General features: G+C 42.7%; 2 protein-coding genes across 4 annotated transcripts in view; both read right to left on the bottom strand.

The window, feature by feature from the left end:
• LOC310867416 (cyclic AMP receptor 1) overlaps positions 1 to 2,757 on the bottom strand; it is an 85,912-nt gene extending 83,155 nt beyond the window's left edge. For 2 of the 3 annotated variants that reach the window (XM_083777496.1, XM_083777497.1), the window contains exon 1: positions 2,580 to 2,757. In XM_083777496.1, the coding sequence (XP_083633622.1) occupies positions 2,580 to 2,672 (93 nt within the window). In that variant the 5' untranslated portion in view covers positions 2,673 to 2,757. Of the gene's footprint in view, positions 1 to 2,547 lie in introns of all 3 variants that reach the window. The other variant, XM_083777498.1, reaches the window with a different exon arrangement.
• Positions 2,758 to 8,708: 5,951 nt separating this feature from the next.
• On the bottom strand, positions 8,709 to 10,464 carry mid1ip1b (MID1 interacting protein 1b). The gene has a single exon (XM_083777553.1). The coding sequence runs from the start codon at positions 10,083 to 10,085 to the stop codon at positions 9,579 to 9,581; it is 507 nt and encodes a 168-aa protein (XP_083633679.1). The 5' UTR covers positions 10,086 to 10,464; the 3' UTR covers positions 8,709 to 9,578.
• Positions 10,465 to 16,092: the final 5,628 nt, after the last annotated feature.

Here is a 16,092-nt window from a genome sequence, read left to right as displayed (position 1 = left end):
TATCGAACAGAATCAAAATGTACACAAAACTTATAAACAATGCCATGATGGCAAGAAACTATAGATTTTAAACTGGGCCAACCAGGAGCCATTCCAATTGCAACAAATATGAACGATCTTTGTGGACAAAATAGCAAAATAGCAAATCATGATAGCTGTTCATTTTCAGGAGTTGAGTGGCAAATAGGAATCTAATGAGTTCACAATCAACCTTCAATAACTTGCCTAGCAAGTGGCTAAAACATTTGAACAAAATGGAACAGAAAGATTCCTATTCATTGACAAATACTGGGCGAAGTGATCAAAGTTGTCATGTTAATTTTCACATTAAATGTGATACCAATTAAGTGAAAATGTGCTTTTCTGATAAATGTAGGTCTGTTAATGGGAGCATTTGTATCTAGGTTAGCTGGTAACATAGCAGAGGAGACTGTGATTGATTGCTTTCAATTAGTGATGTGAGTGATTGCAAGTCTGTCAGTCTGAGTGGTTATGTGTGCTATTCAAGGACAGCAATACTACAGCATTCTTCAGTGTTAAAAGTGACTAACTCAAACTGAATCCCCCGGCCTGCATGCTACACATAAGCAACATAATCTACATTACTTGGTTGTTTATGACTGAAACACTGTGCACAAGGACGCTAACGCACACCAAAGTCCTTTTTAGCGGTGCCGGGGGCCACGGGAGAGAACTTGAAGAGGGAATCTTGAAACAGAAAGTGGCCGCACACGCCAATAGCCAGAGTGCCAATACTTTATTAGGACAGCAGGTTAAGAGTCCCATTCTGTCTTAACTGCCATAGCTGAGTTTTTAGGCAATTACTTGAGCCATTAATCGCAATCATTTTTATACTTGTTTCCATTCATCTGTATAAAAACAGCTGGATTAAATTTTGTTTCATATTTCATTATTTCCACTTCATAGTCCACGCTCTTTTAACAAAGCACTCTCAGCCTGGTTTCAGAATTTAGGGCAAAACTTTTTTGAAATGTTGAAAAATGTTCATAACGTTTTGGAGGAAGTTAAAAGGAAGGAGTTAAAAACAAAATAGCAGATCTAAAATCTAATACATCTCTAAGATCTATAAGCCATAGTACATTATTTATTTTGATTACTAGCCTATACTAGCCCAAACATTTAGATTCTCGTAGAGGTTTTTTTCGATTCGGACGAATCTCTCTACGAGAGTCTAAACGTTAACCCCGCCCCTAACGTCGAAAAGGAACGTTTGTGCCTCAAAATCACTCTTACCTTGTACAAATGCAAAATCTAAGCTGCTTTAAATTTTGCCCCACTTGTTTGTGATCTGTGCGCACCCATATTAAACACCGAACATGCGTATTTTTCAATAAAAAAGGTATTTTAATCCACTCTGTCTCAGAATCTGGCAGCCATCTTGGTTTTCTCTCCATTGTAGATGCGCAAGAGATCCCTGGCCGCTAGGGGCGCGGGCAATGTTCTGTTGCGCATTTACAATGGAGGATTCCGAAACAGAGTGGATTAAAATACCTTTTTTATTGAAAAATAAGCATGTTCAGTGTTTAATATGGGTGCGCACAGATCACAAACAAGTGGGGCAAAATTTAAAGCAGCTTAGATTTTGCATTTGTACAAGGTAAGAGTGATTTTGAGGCACAAACGTTCCTTTTCGACGTTAGGGGCGGGGTTATCTTTTAGACTCTCGTAGAGAGATTCGTCAGAATCGAAAAAAACCTCTACGAGAATCTAAATGTTTGGGCTAAGCCTATACCTGTCATGACAGTGACACCGACCAGTATAGGCTTGAGTAATCTGTCATATCTGCCCAGCACAATTTCTATGTATATGTTCAATCGCAAACACATTGCAATTTATATGTATGACACTTCAAGTTCATTGTCACTAATATTTGGTGATGGTGACCAGGCAAGAACTATCATTATTACCTCTCAGGGGGAAGGAGGTGAGGGGTGACTGACCACACTGGTTGACACCTATAGGTGTCAATGTGGTCACTGGTCAGTCACCTCACCATTATGGTTGAAACCCAGTGATATGTTATCATAAACCTCACACACTGTACACACATCCTGCTTTACAGGTTCCACTATCAATTCTTATCATGTCATGATAAGGACCTCAGCTATGCTTAGCTTTATCTTGTGTCAGGCTAACGCAACAAACTCACTCTGTATCCGTGATGACAGCAGCTGTCAAAAGATAAAACTAGTTCACATGTCGATGGCATGCTGTCCATTTTAGTCATGTAGTTAATTTCGTTCAAGAATACATGACTGCATTGATACTAACTTAATCATCGAAGACAGACTACTGAGACTATAGTCACTGCATTCCACTAGCCCTGAAACATGACTGTCATGATTATCATGACAGTCATGTTTCCACGTTAGATGACCTTACATAACTGATAACTCTCCTCCATCAAGAATAAAATCAGCGATTGTCAGAATGCAACCGCTCAATCCATCTCTCTGACCAATACATCAGTCAAATTAAGCTACCGGCGTATCGGCGGGTGTGCATGCAGTTAGCTAAAAGGCTAACCTTGATAATGGAGCAGCTCTGACGTTACTTACACATCGATAGTCGTCTGAACCTGTGTTAAAACAACATAGGCTTACGCAGGAGTGTGAATCGTTATTCAATGATTTTGGATTTATACTTTCCATTCCTTTTTGCAAAGGCTTTAGGCTTTAGCGAAGACAACGCTTGGCAAGTTGGAAATGTTTATGTTTTGATGTACACTAAATCTACTTCCTGTTCCTACTGTGCGCAACGAGGGACAAAACACGGTCCATATCAACTGTTGACATCTCTTGCGAACGAACGTTTGTTTGCTTTCTCTGGCAGGGCTGTCTTTGAATTTATCCCTCGTCATCACTCATCACAGAGTGTCACTTTTTGGGCAACTATAGAGGGATACAGAGCATGTCGTAATCTGACATTCAACGCTTTTCTCTTCGCAGATGAGTAATTTAGTTACACTATACATCCAACGACCAACATGCAACCTTAATTCAACCAATCAGATCCCCAGACTGCATACAATTTACAAGTTATGTAAAAGTCCTAAATGCTGTTCAAATTTGTATTGACATAGCAATCACTTAGCCTAATGTGTTTTATATAATATTTGCTGTACAGTATAAGAGATGCAGAAATTAACTAGAAAAAGTGCCCTTCTGGGCACAGGTCTCCACCAGGAGGATAGGGGAGTGTGTGATGTTTGGCAAAATGTTTAGGAGTAATTTAAACATGTTTGTGTGTGTGTGTGTGTGTGTGTGTGTGTGTGTGTGTGTGTGTGTGTGTGTTAAGGCTGCACAATATATCGTTGTCGTATCGTTATCGAGGTAACTATGAACATGCACAATATCAGTATCGCAAAAAGGCAACGGTATCGCGATATAGATATATCGTCGACATATCGATATATCGTCCACTTCTAAAGCCAGCCCTCTGTTTTAGCCTGTGCCCCTCGGAAAATAAACCATCACACCGTTTGTCCCTCTGTCCTGCACACACGAACACGCACACACACACACACACACACACACTAGGGCTGCATGATATATCGTATCGATATCGAGATATCTGCCATATATATCGTGATATGAATTATATCGTATCGATATCGAGATATCTGCCATATATATCGTTATATGAATTTTTGTCCATATCGTGCAGCCCTAGTGTGTGTGTGTGTGTGTGTGTGTGTGTGTGTGTGTGTGTGTGTGTGTGGTGTGTGTGTGTGTGTGTGTGTGTGTGTGTGTGTGTGTGTGTGTGTGTGTGTGTGTGTGTGTGTGTGTGAGACGCAACTTGGCCTGTTGTAGCGCCACCATGAGGCTGATTTGAAAACTGTCAAGTGGCATTTCTTCCTCAGCCTATAGTGGGAATAGGCATGCACGGCTTGGGAAGCCGTGGATATGCACGGCTTGGGAAGCCGTGGATATGCACGGCTTGGGATACACTGCCATGTCTTCCTTCTCAGAATGAATTTCTTTCATGTGGATTCCAAGGGATTCGATTTCCCAAAAGTTGCGTAACTGATCTGACAGTGCCTGTTCCTCTCCAACGCTGATTTGTGCATCACTTCAATGTCCACAACTTCAGTTATGATATTTAGCGTGGTGACTTCTCCTTGCACCAGCCATCCAAATACACTTTCCAGTGCAACTAATGCAGGGGTCTTCAATAGGGGGTCTGGCGGGATAACCTGCCCCTGCCAGATGGGGCAGGCACAAATCTTTGTGTGATATGGATTTTGTTTAACCACTTCAAACCTATCATCCCTATTCTGAGGGCCAAGTTTACTATAAATATTGAGTATTGGTTAAATATCTGAAATAAACAAAAAACATGAATTCATGAAAAGGTTTAATCTGCAACACAATTTTATACAATCTGCAGGGGGGGTCCCTATAGTTCATCTCTCTCTCAGCTAAGGGGTCCTTGGTCTGAAAACCCTGACCCCTACTATACCAGCTGAAATCTGGCCAGTAAACAAAGGCTGTGACTTAGATTTGAGCATCATACCACAAAAGGCAGTGCACATAACTTTTTGATGGAAATTCATGTGCAAAGGCAGTAGCCTGCATTGACGCGTAAACAAGCCTTGGAGATCATTATGTTATCTTAATTGTTAGGTGTTTTTTAAAGCCTATAACAGTAGACCTATCTACAATCAAAGGCATCAAGGTATGTCACCTTTGTCCTCCTAACTATGAATAGAAAAATGTCAACATGATGAGCAGGCCAGGCCACACAATAGTGGAAGCAAATAATGTAAAAGCTAAGAAATAGGCGTGGAGGAGGAAAACAAAAGGAGGAAAAACAATCCTAGACTGTCAGTTTTGTAAACACAAGTTTATTGAGACTGGGATGTGCCTACAATCAATTGGCTTTATTGTGAACTTGATAAATCTAGCTCCTGCCCTGATAAATACAACATATATTCAAAAACAAAACTGAGACACAGTGTGTGCTTGCTTGTGCGTGTGTGTGTGTGTGTGTGTGTGTGTGTGTGTGTGTGTGCGCGCGCGTGTGTGTGTGTGTGTGTGTGTGTGTGTGTGTGTGTGTGTGTGTGTGTGTGTGTGTGTGTGTGTGTGTGTGTGTGTGTGTGTGTGTGTGTGTGTGTGTGTGTGTGTGTGTGTGTGTGTGTGTGTGTGCGTGCGTGCGTGTGTGTGTGTGCGTGTGACCGTGTGTGCGTGCGTAAGAGCGAGAGAGAGACAGACAGAGAGAGACAGAGAGACCGAGAGACATGCAGATAGGGAGAGTGCACAAACAGTATGTGGTTGCATGCAACATGTCCCTTTGTGATTCTGTAACTCCAGCTACACCCATTGCTGTTGGTGGCCTTTGAGGCAGTATCACAGTCCCCAGCAACAACAATGAGTAACGAGGCAACTATGTCATGTCACTCTCACTTCCATGGAGATGGACTACAAAGAAATGACATATGTGCAGATACACACTAAATGTAATAATGTCATTAATGGCTAATGCTTGCCGAAATAGTCTGCAGACTTTTTTTCCTGCAGGAACCTGCTTTACTTTTTTTTATTGCTTTGATCATGACACAAACAATCCAATTTTAGTTTAGAAGATGCATGAATATGCTTTTAAAATTTGCTTTGCTCTGACACAAACAAAAATGCATTTTAGTTCAAAAGAGGCACGTTGCTAGTTTTTATTGTATTTACGACAACTTGAACAACTTTCAAGTGGTGCAACAACAAAGTCAAGGTGTTGTCAAAGTTACAAAGCTGTAGTAGGTCTTGCTGTTGCTGTCAAGCAACATTCCTCAACCTGCTTGTTCTTTCTAGAAAGCATCTGAATGTTTTGAGAGTTGTTTCACAGAGTTAGATTACATTACCATTGCAATTACAGATATTGATGTTTTTCTTTTTAAAACTACTAATTGGGGGGAAATAAGTTATACAAACAGTTATGGTTATGTTATGTTTCTTTATCCTCTACTAAAAAGCAACGTCCTTTTGGAAATTGTATATAGAGTTCAATTATAGAGTATAATCTACGGTAATTGAAAATGACTTGAAATATCAACTGTTGACATCTCTTGCGAACGAACGTTTGTTTGCTTTCTCTGGCAGGGCTGTCTTTGAATTTATCCCTCATCACTCATCACAGAGTGTCACTTTTTGGACAACTATAGAGGGATACAGAGCATGTCGTAATCTGACATTCAACGCTTTTCTCTTCGCAGATGAGTAATTTAGTAAGGATGGGACCGAGGCTACACTATACATCCAACGACCAACATGCAACCTTAATTCAACCAATCAGATCCCCAGACTGCATACAATTTACAAGTTATGTAAAAGTCCTAAATGCTGTTCAAATTTGTATTGACATATGATATGGATTTTGTTTAACCACTTCAAACCTATCATCCCTATTCTGAGGGTCAAGTTTACTAAATATTGAGTCTTGGTTAAATATCTGAAATAAACAAAAAACATGAATTCACAGATACAGTCTATGAAGCTAGGCTTCATGAAAAGGTTTAATCTGCAACACAATTTTATACAATCTGCAGGGGGGGTCCCTATAGTTCATCTCTCTCTCAGCTAAGGGGTCCTTGGTCTGAAAACCCTGACCCCTACTATACCAGCTGAAATCTGGCCAGTAAACAAAGGCTGTGACTTAGATTTGAGCATCATACCACAAAAGGCAGTGCACATAACTTTTTGATGGAAATTCATGTGCAAAGGCAGTAGCCTGCATTGACGCGTAAACAAGCCTTGGAGATCATTATGTTATCTTAATTGTTAGGTGTTTTTTAAAGCCTATAACAGTAGACCTATCTACAATCAAAGGCATCAAGGTATGTCACCTTTGTCCTCCTAACTATGAATAGAAAAATGTCAACATGATGAGCAGGCCAGGCCACACAATAGTGGAAGCAAATAATGTAAAAGCTAAGAAATAGACGTGGAGGAGGAAAACAAAAGGAGGAAAAACAATCCTAGACTGTCAGTTTTGTAAACACAAGTTTATTGAGACTGGGATGTGCCTACAATCAATTGGCTTTATTGTGAACTTGATAAATCTAGCTCCTGCCCTGATAAATACAACATATATTCAAAAACAAAACTGAGACACAGTGTGTGCTTGCTTGTGCGTGTGTGTGTGTGTGTGCGTGTGTGTGTGTGTGTGTGTGTGTGTGTGTGTGTGTGTGTGTGTGTGTGTGTGTGTGTGTGTGTGTGTGTGTGTGTGTGTGTGTGTGTGTGTGTGTGTGTGTGTGTGTGTGTGTGTGTGTGTGTGTGTGTGTGTGTGTGTGTGTGTGAGTGTGTGCGTGCGACCGTGTGTGCGTGCGTAAGAGCGAGAGAGAGACAGACAGACAGAGAGAGACAGAGAGACCGAGAGACATGCAGATAGGGAGAGTGCATAAACAGTATGTGGTTGCATCATGCAACATGTCCCTTTGTGATTCTGTAACTCCAGCTACACCCATTGCTATTGGTGGCCTTTGAGGCAGTATCACAGTCCCCAACAACAATGAGTAACGAGGCAACTATGTCATGTCACTCTCACTTCCATGGAGATGGACTACAAAGAAATGACATATGTGCAGATACACACTAAATGTAATAATGTCATTAATGGCTAATGCTTGCCGAAATAGTTTGCAGACTTTTTTTCCTGCAGGAACCTGCTTTACTTTTTTTTATTGCTTTGATCATGACACAAACAATCCAATTTTAGTTTAGAAGATGCATGAATATGCTTTTAAAATTTGCTTTGCTCTGACACAAACAAAAATGCATTTTAGTTCAAAAGAGGCACGTTGCTAGTTTTTTTTTGTATTTACGACAACTTGAACAACTTTCAAGTGGTGCAACAACAAAGTCAAGGTGTTGTCAAAGTTATAAAGCTGTAGTAGGTCTTGCTGTTGCTGTCAAGCAACATTCCTCAATCTGCTTGTTCTTTATAGAAAGCATCTGAATGTTTTGAGAGTTGTTTCACAGAGTTAGATTACATTACCATTGCAATTACAGATATTGATGTTTTTCTTTTTAAAACTACTAATTGGGGGGAAATACAGTAAGTTATACAAACAGTTATGGTTATGTTATGTTTCTTTATCCTCTACTAAAAAGCAACGTCCTTTTGGAAATTGTATATAGAGTTCAATTATAGAGTATAATCTACGGTAATTGAAAGATGACTTGAAACACAAGCAGGTTCTGGAAGATGTCCAGTTATTTAAGACAAGTGAAATGACCACCTCAAACACTATTGCTGTTTGACTATTATAAACAATTGACATTCCCTGAATTAACAATCAGTGAACATATAATAAGGTAGAACAGCCACATGACCTGTTCCTTTGGTATAGGCCTATACACATTGAAATTGTTTTATTTTTAAGTTTCACTAAGCATTTATAAATAAACATGGTTGTTCCATCTATTCTAAATTATAGAAGCTATAACAAATGCTAATGTGTGGGTTTTTATGCTGTTTCTTGTGATCCTAAAACAAATTGTGTTGACAACTGTATAAATGGGATATTAAACTATTATAGTGAATCAGCATTCCCTGTGCTAACATCTCATTCCTGCGGTCATTAGAAAGAGACTTGGTGAAACAACTTGCACATCCAGTGTTGAGAGGCAACTTTTATATGTAATTATCTCATTTGGGCCTACTGTATTTGTGGAATGAAACATGCATTACAAAGATGACATTTGTATAAAAGTTTATTTCATACATTTACATTATAGTACAAAATCATGAATCATATAAAAGCTTTTGATCATACCGAGAATGGAAATAGGATATCTCCAGTAATACCTTGGTTGTAGAAACAAAACACAGGGGTGGGGACAATAATAACAATAAAAAACAACAATACATCTCATGGAAAACTTCATTATTCTTCTTGAAGAAGAATTATCAGTTGATTCCAGTTCATTGATCATGAAGCATATGGAGATCATAAGCTTTGACAAAGCACCTGCCTCCCTCCATATATACAAGTTTCACTTAAAGACATTTTGAAACATTGACATCATTAGCATCAACTCCAAGGCTAAGTCCTGTATCAATATTCCCCATTGGCCTGGGGCGTTCAAAATTAGAGGTCTTGCAGTTCATGCAAGCTACTTTGAAATAAACACACAATGTGTGAGGTAATAAGTTATACAAAATCAATGTATATAAATATATGTGTATCACGCACGCTTAAATCATGGCATCTGACAGGACACGCTGCGTAATAATTAAGTAAACAGAGTGCAAAACATTTGAAGAAATGGAACCTGGGCATAGTATAGCTTTATAAGTGTTAACCCCCTCTGTTGAACCGAACACTCCGGGTTCAACACATAGCAGTCTATACCACAGAATAGCAGACCAACACCACGTAGACTTGCAGACATGCAAGGGTGTCTTTTTTTTCTACCATCCAATATCGTGAAACGAATGTCATTAGTAGAAAAGGCCAATAATAATAAACTGACTTCAGTTCATCAGGACTCCTTCATGGAGCCACTATAAAATCATCAGCACAAACGTTGAAAGTTTGTAGTTAGTTGCTGAGTTCGTAACTTTTACTGGCCCCAGCCTCCAATGCCAAGCTCCTGCTTGTAGCGTTTGGTGAGACAGTTGGCCTGCACTGTGAGCTTGGAGAGGACCCCTTGGAGACCCGTCAGGTGGTACTGGAACTGCTTCTCCAAGTCCTCATCCTCGGACTCGTCCTCCTCCTCCGACGAGAACGACGACGAGAAAGATGAGTCGGATGACGAGGACGCCGACGAACCCGTGCGGCTGACCGGCATCTTCTCCTTGAGCCTCTGGTCGGCCGCGGCGCACCTGACGCCCCACTCGATGTCTCGTCGGATGGACTTGAGCAGCTGGTAGTAGCTGTACATGTCCGCGTCACCGTCGCCGTCGTCGGACTTCAGGGAGCACATTTCGCTGTCCTCCTCCACGGGCAAGTCCCGCAGCATGCTGGGCAACATGACCGTCTGGTCCATGTTGTTGACGGCGCCGACGAAGCGGTTCATGGCGTTGAACAGGGAGTTCTTCTGGAGGATGGGTGTTTCTGTCATTTGCATCTTGACGGGCTGTGGTGACAGTTCTTTTCCCAGGAATTGATTTTTTTTTTTAGAAAGAAAGACGCGACTTGCTTGTCAAATGCGCACGGGGTGTATTCCTCCTAATTCTCGTCTATATTCGGCTTAGAGAAGCGGTTCGTTTTTTGTGAAGCTGCAGCAGAGATTGGTTGGTTGCTTGGTAATTCGTAGGATAAAGCGAACTGAGTTGATATAGTTCGGCAGTTATTTTCTTGTTTCTTGCAGGTTCCTTATCCTGCAGTCCTTTCTTGCGTTTCTGATTGTCTGTGTTCTGAGTGAGGTTCTTATAGAGCAGGTGGTTTCGACTCAAGGGCGGACCCAGAACCTGTTTGTCAACGTTTTCTTCCTCTGTTGAAACTGGACTCCAATGACCTGAAATAGCACACAGAAAATATGTTGGCACAGTTACTATGAAGAGGAGTGGCTTCAACAAGAAGGCTTTGTCCAACTCCTGAGATTGCAGATAGGCTAGTAAGTCTACAATAAACACTATACAACGAATTGGACGAAATATATCCCCGTATATCATATGCCGGTAAAAGTAACGTTGAATTATTCAATATTGCAACCCTCGAATGCAGGCTACGCCATGCGTAATTACGCGCACGATACAGTTTCGACGTGCTTTAAAGCAATTGCTTTCTGTATGAAAAGTTATAGAAACACAATAAATTACCTTGCTGTTTAGTGCCGAGGATATATTGGCATATTTTGTATACTGCCTATCAGCCTATGCATTCCGCTGAAAGAATCACTGACGCAACAGCATCGCACCCCACATTCTGTTCCGATGAGCAAGCTGGTAAGACAGGGCGAGGCCCCAGAGTGGAAAGACAGGTTATGCATATTCATGAAACGAGCCATCAGCCCACACTGCCTGAGCTCCAGTGAAGCCAATCACACGTCCATATGCGCTGCCTCGGCGGCGGGACAAGCTCTACATCTGACCAATGGCGTGCTGGTACTGTAGGGGGAGCGCTTGCAGAGGCAGGATTCGCAGCATATAGGCTAGTATAGTGTTGGCCTTGGAACCTCGGTTTATAGAAGTTATAATATAATATTTCTCATTATTGTTGGTTTCTCTTTCAAAACTAAAAATAAATAAATAAACACTCGCACCTCTTTGACCAATGAAACGTGGAAGTGTTCTTTATTAAATAAGCAATGGACCGAATTATTGCACCACACCAGTCTTTTATGAGACGTGACAAGTTGACAGCTATGATTAGGGGTATGCGCCCCAACAAACAGCTGCTGGGAAACCGGGGAGTCCCACACAGACTGCGTCAAAAAATAGCCCACTTTTACACGGCGGCGCGTCTGAAGCCTGCATGCTTGGATGGACTCATGGACGTCCTGGCTGGACATGACGCTCCGGACGTAAAAACAGTTGATGAATGACACACCGTCTCACACGGGGTAAACAACACATCACCCATGCCATGTAGAATCTATTTTTGATTAAATCTGAGCTTTAGTAAACATGTTTGACCAGACCAGCTGCTGGGAAAGTATACAGGCATATCGCTTTGCACTGTCAACAAAAACTAGAGGAGGGGGGGAGGAGTCAAAAAATAAGAGGATGGTTGTTATGTAAACAACCATCCTCTTATTTTATGACTGTGATTCATAGGTGTAGTATGAACTGTGTGGTGCATGGGGACAGCTAGCTACTATGAGAGTATGAGTCAAAGACGGCTATTTCAAATATTAGGCCTATAAACTAAACTACAAGTGAATGTTGCTCAGTCAAATGTGTATAGGAGTATAGCTATAATTAGCAAGCTTATACTTTCTATAAGTAGGCCTAAATAATATACTTTTAATTTAAAAAAAAAAGAAAAAAAAAGCACATTTTATTTTTAATGTCAATGCATTGCTGTATTAAAAGTTGGACATTTTCAACGTTTGTGTTTACACAAACCCTCAAAGCTGGACATATAGGAGCTAGCGCCCCTCAACAAAAAATATCAATAAAGTGACAGATTTTCTTTGTGCAGGTTGCAGAACTTTATACCACATTTGAAGTGGTTATTAATGTTGCTTATACTTTAGCAATGTAGTGGAGTGAAAGAAAGTAATATGAGTCACAAATAGGCCTATACAAGTAGGCTAAGTATAAGGTAGCCTATAGGCTAAAAAATTAAATTAAGCACAGTAGGCCTATAAGTGAATGAATGTTGCACTGCATGGTAAACAGAATACACAAGAAAGAAAGAAAGACAGGATTTGAGATGTTTGCATAGAGCTTAATATAGTACTGCATGAGTTTTACTTTTCAGTAACACAGTAATAGCTGGTAGTTTGTTCTTTAATTCAGAAGTACAGTATCCTAGGTCTTAAGTGTTCTAAGATAGAATTCTGGTTCAGCAGGAATGGGGAGCATGTAAACACGGAACCTGCTCGGTTGCTTTCTCTCTCTCGTTGTGTACGTCACATCTGTTCCCATCACTCAGCCTCCTCTTGACAAGTGCAGTGTAGTATCACCCATATACCTCCATTCCAAACCCCTTTTTACTGACATATTGCTCGATGGCTGTATTAGCACTTCAGCAGGCATAGCAGCATTGCTCCCCCGCTCGCCCACATCCCACAAACCCACATGCCCTGTCTCTGAAAAGTCAGACATTTATTCACTCGATCCAATTCGTTAACTGATCCCACATCCAATAAGGAAAGAAAGCAGGTCAGCGGAGGATCACACAGAGACCACTGTGCTGAAATGAGATTTGCTTTGGTTTCTAAACAGAGCTGTCAATCTGCTTTCCAATTCCAACTTTATTTCCCCTGTCCGCCAGGGAAATATTGTCCTTATTTGCTTTCTATGCACGAGAGGGCCGAGCCGCGAGCGGCCGCGGGTTAAAAGTCTCGTTGAAGAAAGTGGCGCTCATCATCGAGCTCATGTTTCTGGATTGAGCGTCATTTCGGAAGAATAGCACCCACAGATTACTGCGGGTGTCATCATCATCATCGGCCGCAGGCTCTCCGGGAGAGAGGTGGTGGTGGGGGGGGGGGGGGGGGGGACGACGACAGTGATGGGAATAAACGGGACCTGCACGGGGGAACAGCCAGATCGGAACTCTATAGGCAACACACAACACAAGTGCGTGTTGTTGCAACGACATGCAGCCAGAGTCACCACCACCACGACAGTCGACAACAGCAACAACAACAACAACAGCTTAGTGCAGAGAGGTTGTCTCAGCTGTTGAGGATTCGAGGAATAGATTGGCGCACAGATCCAAGGGCAAGGAGTCAGGACATAGTGAACTTCATGTGCGCATGTTGTGGACACACACAACATGTTATTATAGAGCCGAAGTTAAATAAGATATGATTGCTATATATAACATTAACAAGGCCTATCTGTGTTTATTATATAGGCTAATCTGTGCGTGACAATGCGTGGGCTTGCGTGCATCAGGGCTGCAAAGAATATACACCATCCTTATTTCCTCTTCATCTCGTCCTACAACATTCTCCCTCTCTCTCTGATACCCTATATGCAGGTTTATCTGTCTGTCTGTCTGTCTGTCTGTCTGTCTGTCTGTCTGTCTGTCTGTCTGTCTGTCTGTCTGTCTGTCTGTCTGTCTGTCTCTCAGTGTGTGTGTGTGTGTGTGTGTGTGTGTGTGTGTGTGTGTGTGTGTGTGTGTGTGTGTGTGTGTGTGTGTGTGTGTGTGTGTATGTGTGTGTGTGTGTGTGTGTGTGTGTGTGTGTGTGTGTGTGTGTGTGTGTGTGAGTGTGCGTCTGCGTGTGCGCGGACCCACCTATAGCGTGTGTCGCATGCGAGCGGCGTGTTTGTGTAATAGCATTTCCCTCCTGAATGACTCGCCCAGCCCCATTAAGCCTCGTCGGGAGGTGGAGGCGAGGAGGAGGAGGCTGGCCGCGGAAGCCGACGGCACGCACGCTCCATTAGCGGACCCACTGCCGCGCCGATCTGCCGGTAATTTGCGTAACGAGATGAGAGCGCCCCGGTTAGCGGTCTCCCTGGGTAACGGCCTCCCACCGCCCCCTTATCGCTCCTTGTTTCCGGAGCGCAGCGCACACACACACACACACACGCAGCGCACGCACACGCACACACACACAAACGGGCACGCACACACGGTCACACACGCACGCACGGACGCACGCACAGACAGGCGTAATGACATTCCCGACTCCCCGACACAAAGACAGATAGGCGCGCGCGCACATGCATTGCACATAGAGAGAGAGAGAGAGAGAGAGAGAGAGAGAGCGAGGACACGATCGACCAGTCACCGCTCCTCTCTCGCTCTCTGTCATTCTGCGGAGCCTTAAGCATCCACTTACGTTTTCCATTGATACACAAGCGCCATCGTGTGGACGTGATTGTATTTTGTTTTTTATATACATCGGCATCATATATGAACTGCAGGCTTTTAAATATAGGCCTATAGTAGATAGTAATGTAAGTGTCTGTTCTGGAGAATTTGTAGAAATCCAGGAGAAATAACAATGCAGGAGTTCTGTAGGAGATGTGTTCTGGAGAGAGAGAAAGAGAGAGAGAGAGAGTTAAAGGTCGCAGATAGATTACTAGGAAAACTTGCAAAACTTCAGTCGTTCGGTCGATCACGCCTCCATACATGGTTGCCAGGCCATTATGCCTCGTGACGTCACGCCTACATGTATGCCCATATATATGGAGATCCCTGACGTCGTCAATAGCCCATATATGGGAATGCCGTGAGTCACGTCTCCCTCATACCTTCACGCCTCGTGACACGCTCCATATATGTGGAGTCGACTATATCATCACCTGGATCTCCATATATGAAGATCACGGCACTGACGTCATCAGACCCTGGATATAGCCAACATGGAGAAGACTGGATCATCACCTAGACCTACATCTGCATATATGGAGTCAGCCATGAGCAAATCTATACATCTGACCTCACTGACACCAGATTAATAGTTTAACTTGTGGAAAAGGCACAGTCGGTATATAGTGCTGTCGCCTCACAGCTAGAAGGTCCTGGGTTCGGTTCCGCTGGGGTTACGCTGTGGTCGCTGCGGGCGTGTTCTCTCCTCCACGTCATCAGTGCCCATACCAGAGGCGGGGTTGGCGAGAGGTCCTTTCTGTGTGGAGTTTGCGTGTTCTCCCCTAGGGTATGGGTACCCTCACCCTGACAAAAACATGCATTAATCCTGGTCTCTAAAGTCTAAACTACCTCCCCCTGGCCAGCCGGGGCGCCTGATGGAGGGGAAAGGAACTGGTCCTTCCACGCGCTACGTCCGGCCCGGGGAAACTCTCCCCTGTCAGGGGAAAAGAAGCAGCTTGGACTCCTCATGCATAGAAGGAAGCATGAGGTCAGTCCGCGGCCCACCCCAGGTTGGCAGAGGAAGTGTAGCGGAAAAATAAAGTCCATATGCATGCCCAGGGATCTCTGTTATGCCCATATATGGAGATCCCTGATGTCATCAATTTAAGCCCATAAATATGGGAATGTCAATATACAGTATGGCCATATTTGTGACAGTCTCATGATAACCAGTGTTGTTGCCGCGACCCGAGTCACACTTGCAAATGAACCAAGTTGATACAACACATGGATCTCTCTAGAGAGAGAGAGCGATACACACACACACACACACACACACACACACACACACACACACACACACACACACACACACACACACACACACACGCACGCACACACACACACACACACACACACACACACACACACACACACACACACACACACACACACACACACACACACACACACACACACACACACATATATATAAAAGGGAACCAAACCGAATAGAATAAATTGAAGTTACAGTACAGTTACAGCACCTTCGAGATAGCCTACCTGTCTGTATTATATAACAGCCTGTTATATAAATACAGACATAAGTAAGGGAATTGCCACAGTAGATCGAGCAGATGATAAAGTTGCCCTTGGCTTCCTATCTTAAAACATGTCTATACTTGATGGACCTGAAACCTCTC

The sequence above is a fragment of the Protomyctophum parallelum genome (assembly GCF_964188405.1).
Source record: "Protomyctophum parallelum genome assembly, chromosome: 11".
NCBI lineage: Eukaryota > Metazoa > Chordata > Actinopteri > Myctophiformes > Myctophidae > Protomyctophum > Protomyctophum parallelum.
The sequence above is the reverse complement of the archived record's forward strand: the minus strand, read 5'-3'. Positions and strand labels throughout refer to the sequence as shown.

Coding starts and splice junctions, on each gene's coding strand:
- mid1ip1b (XM_083777553.1), bottom strand. CDS start 10,085: ATGCAAATGACAGAAACACCCATCCTCCAGAAGAACTCCCTGTTCAAC.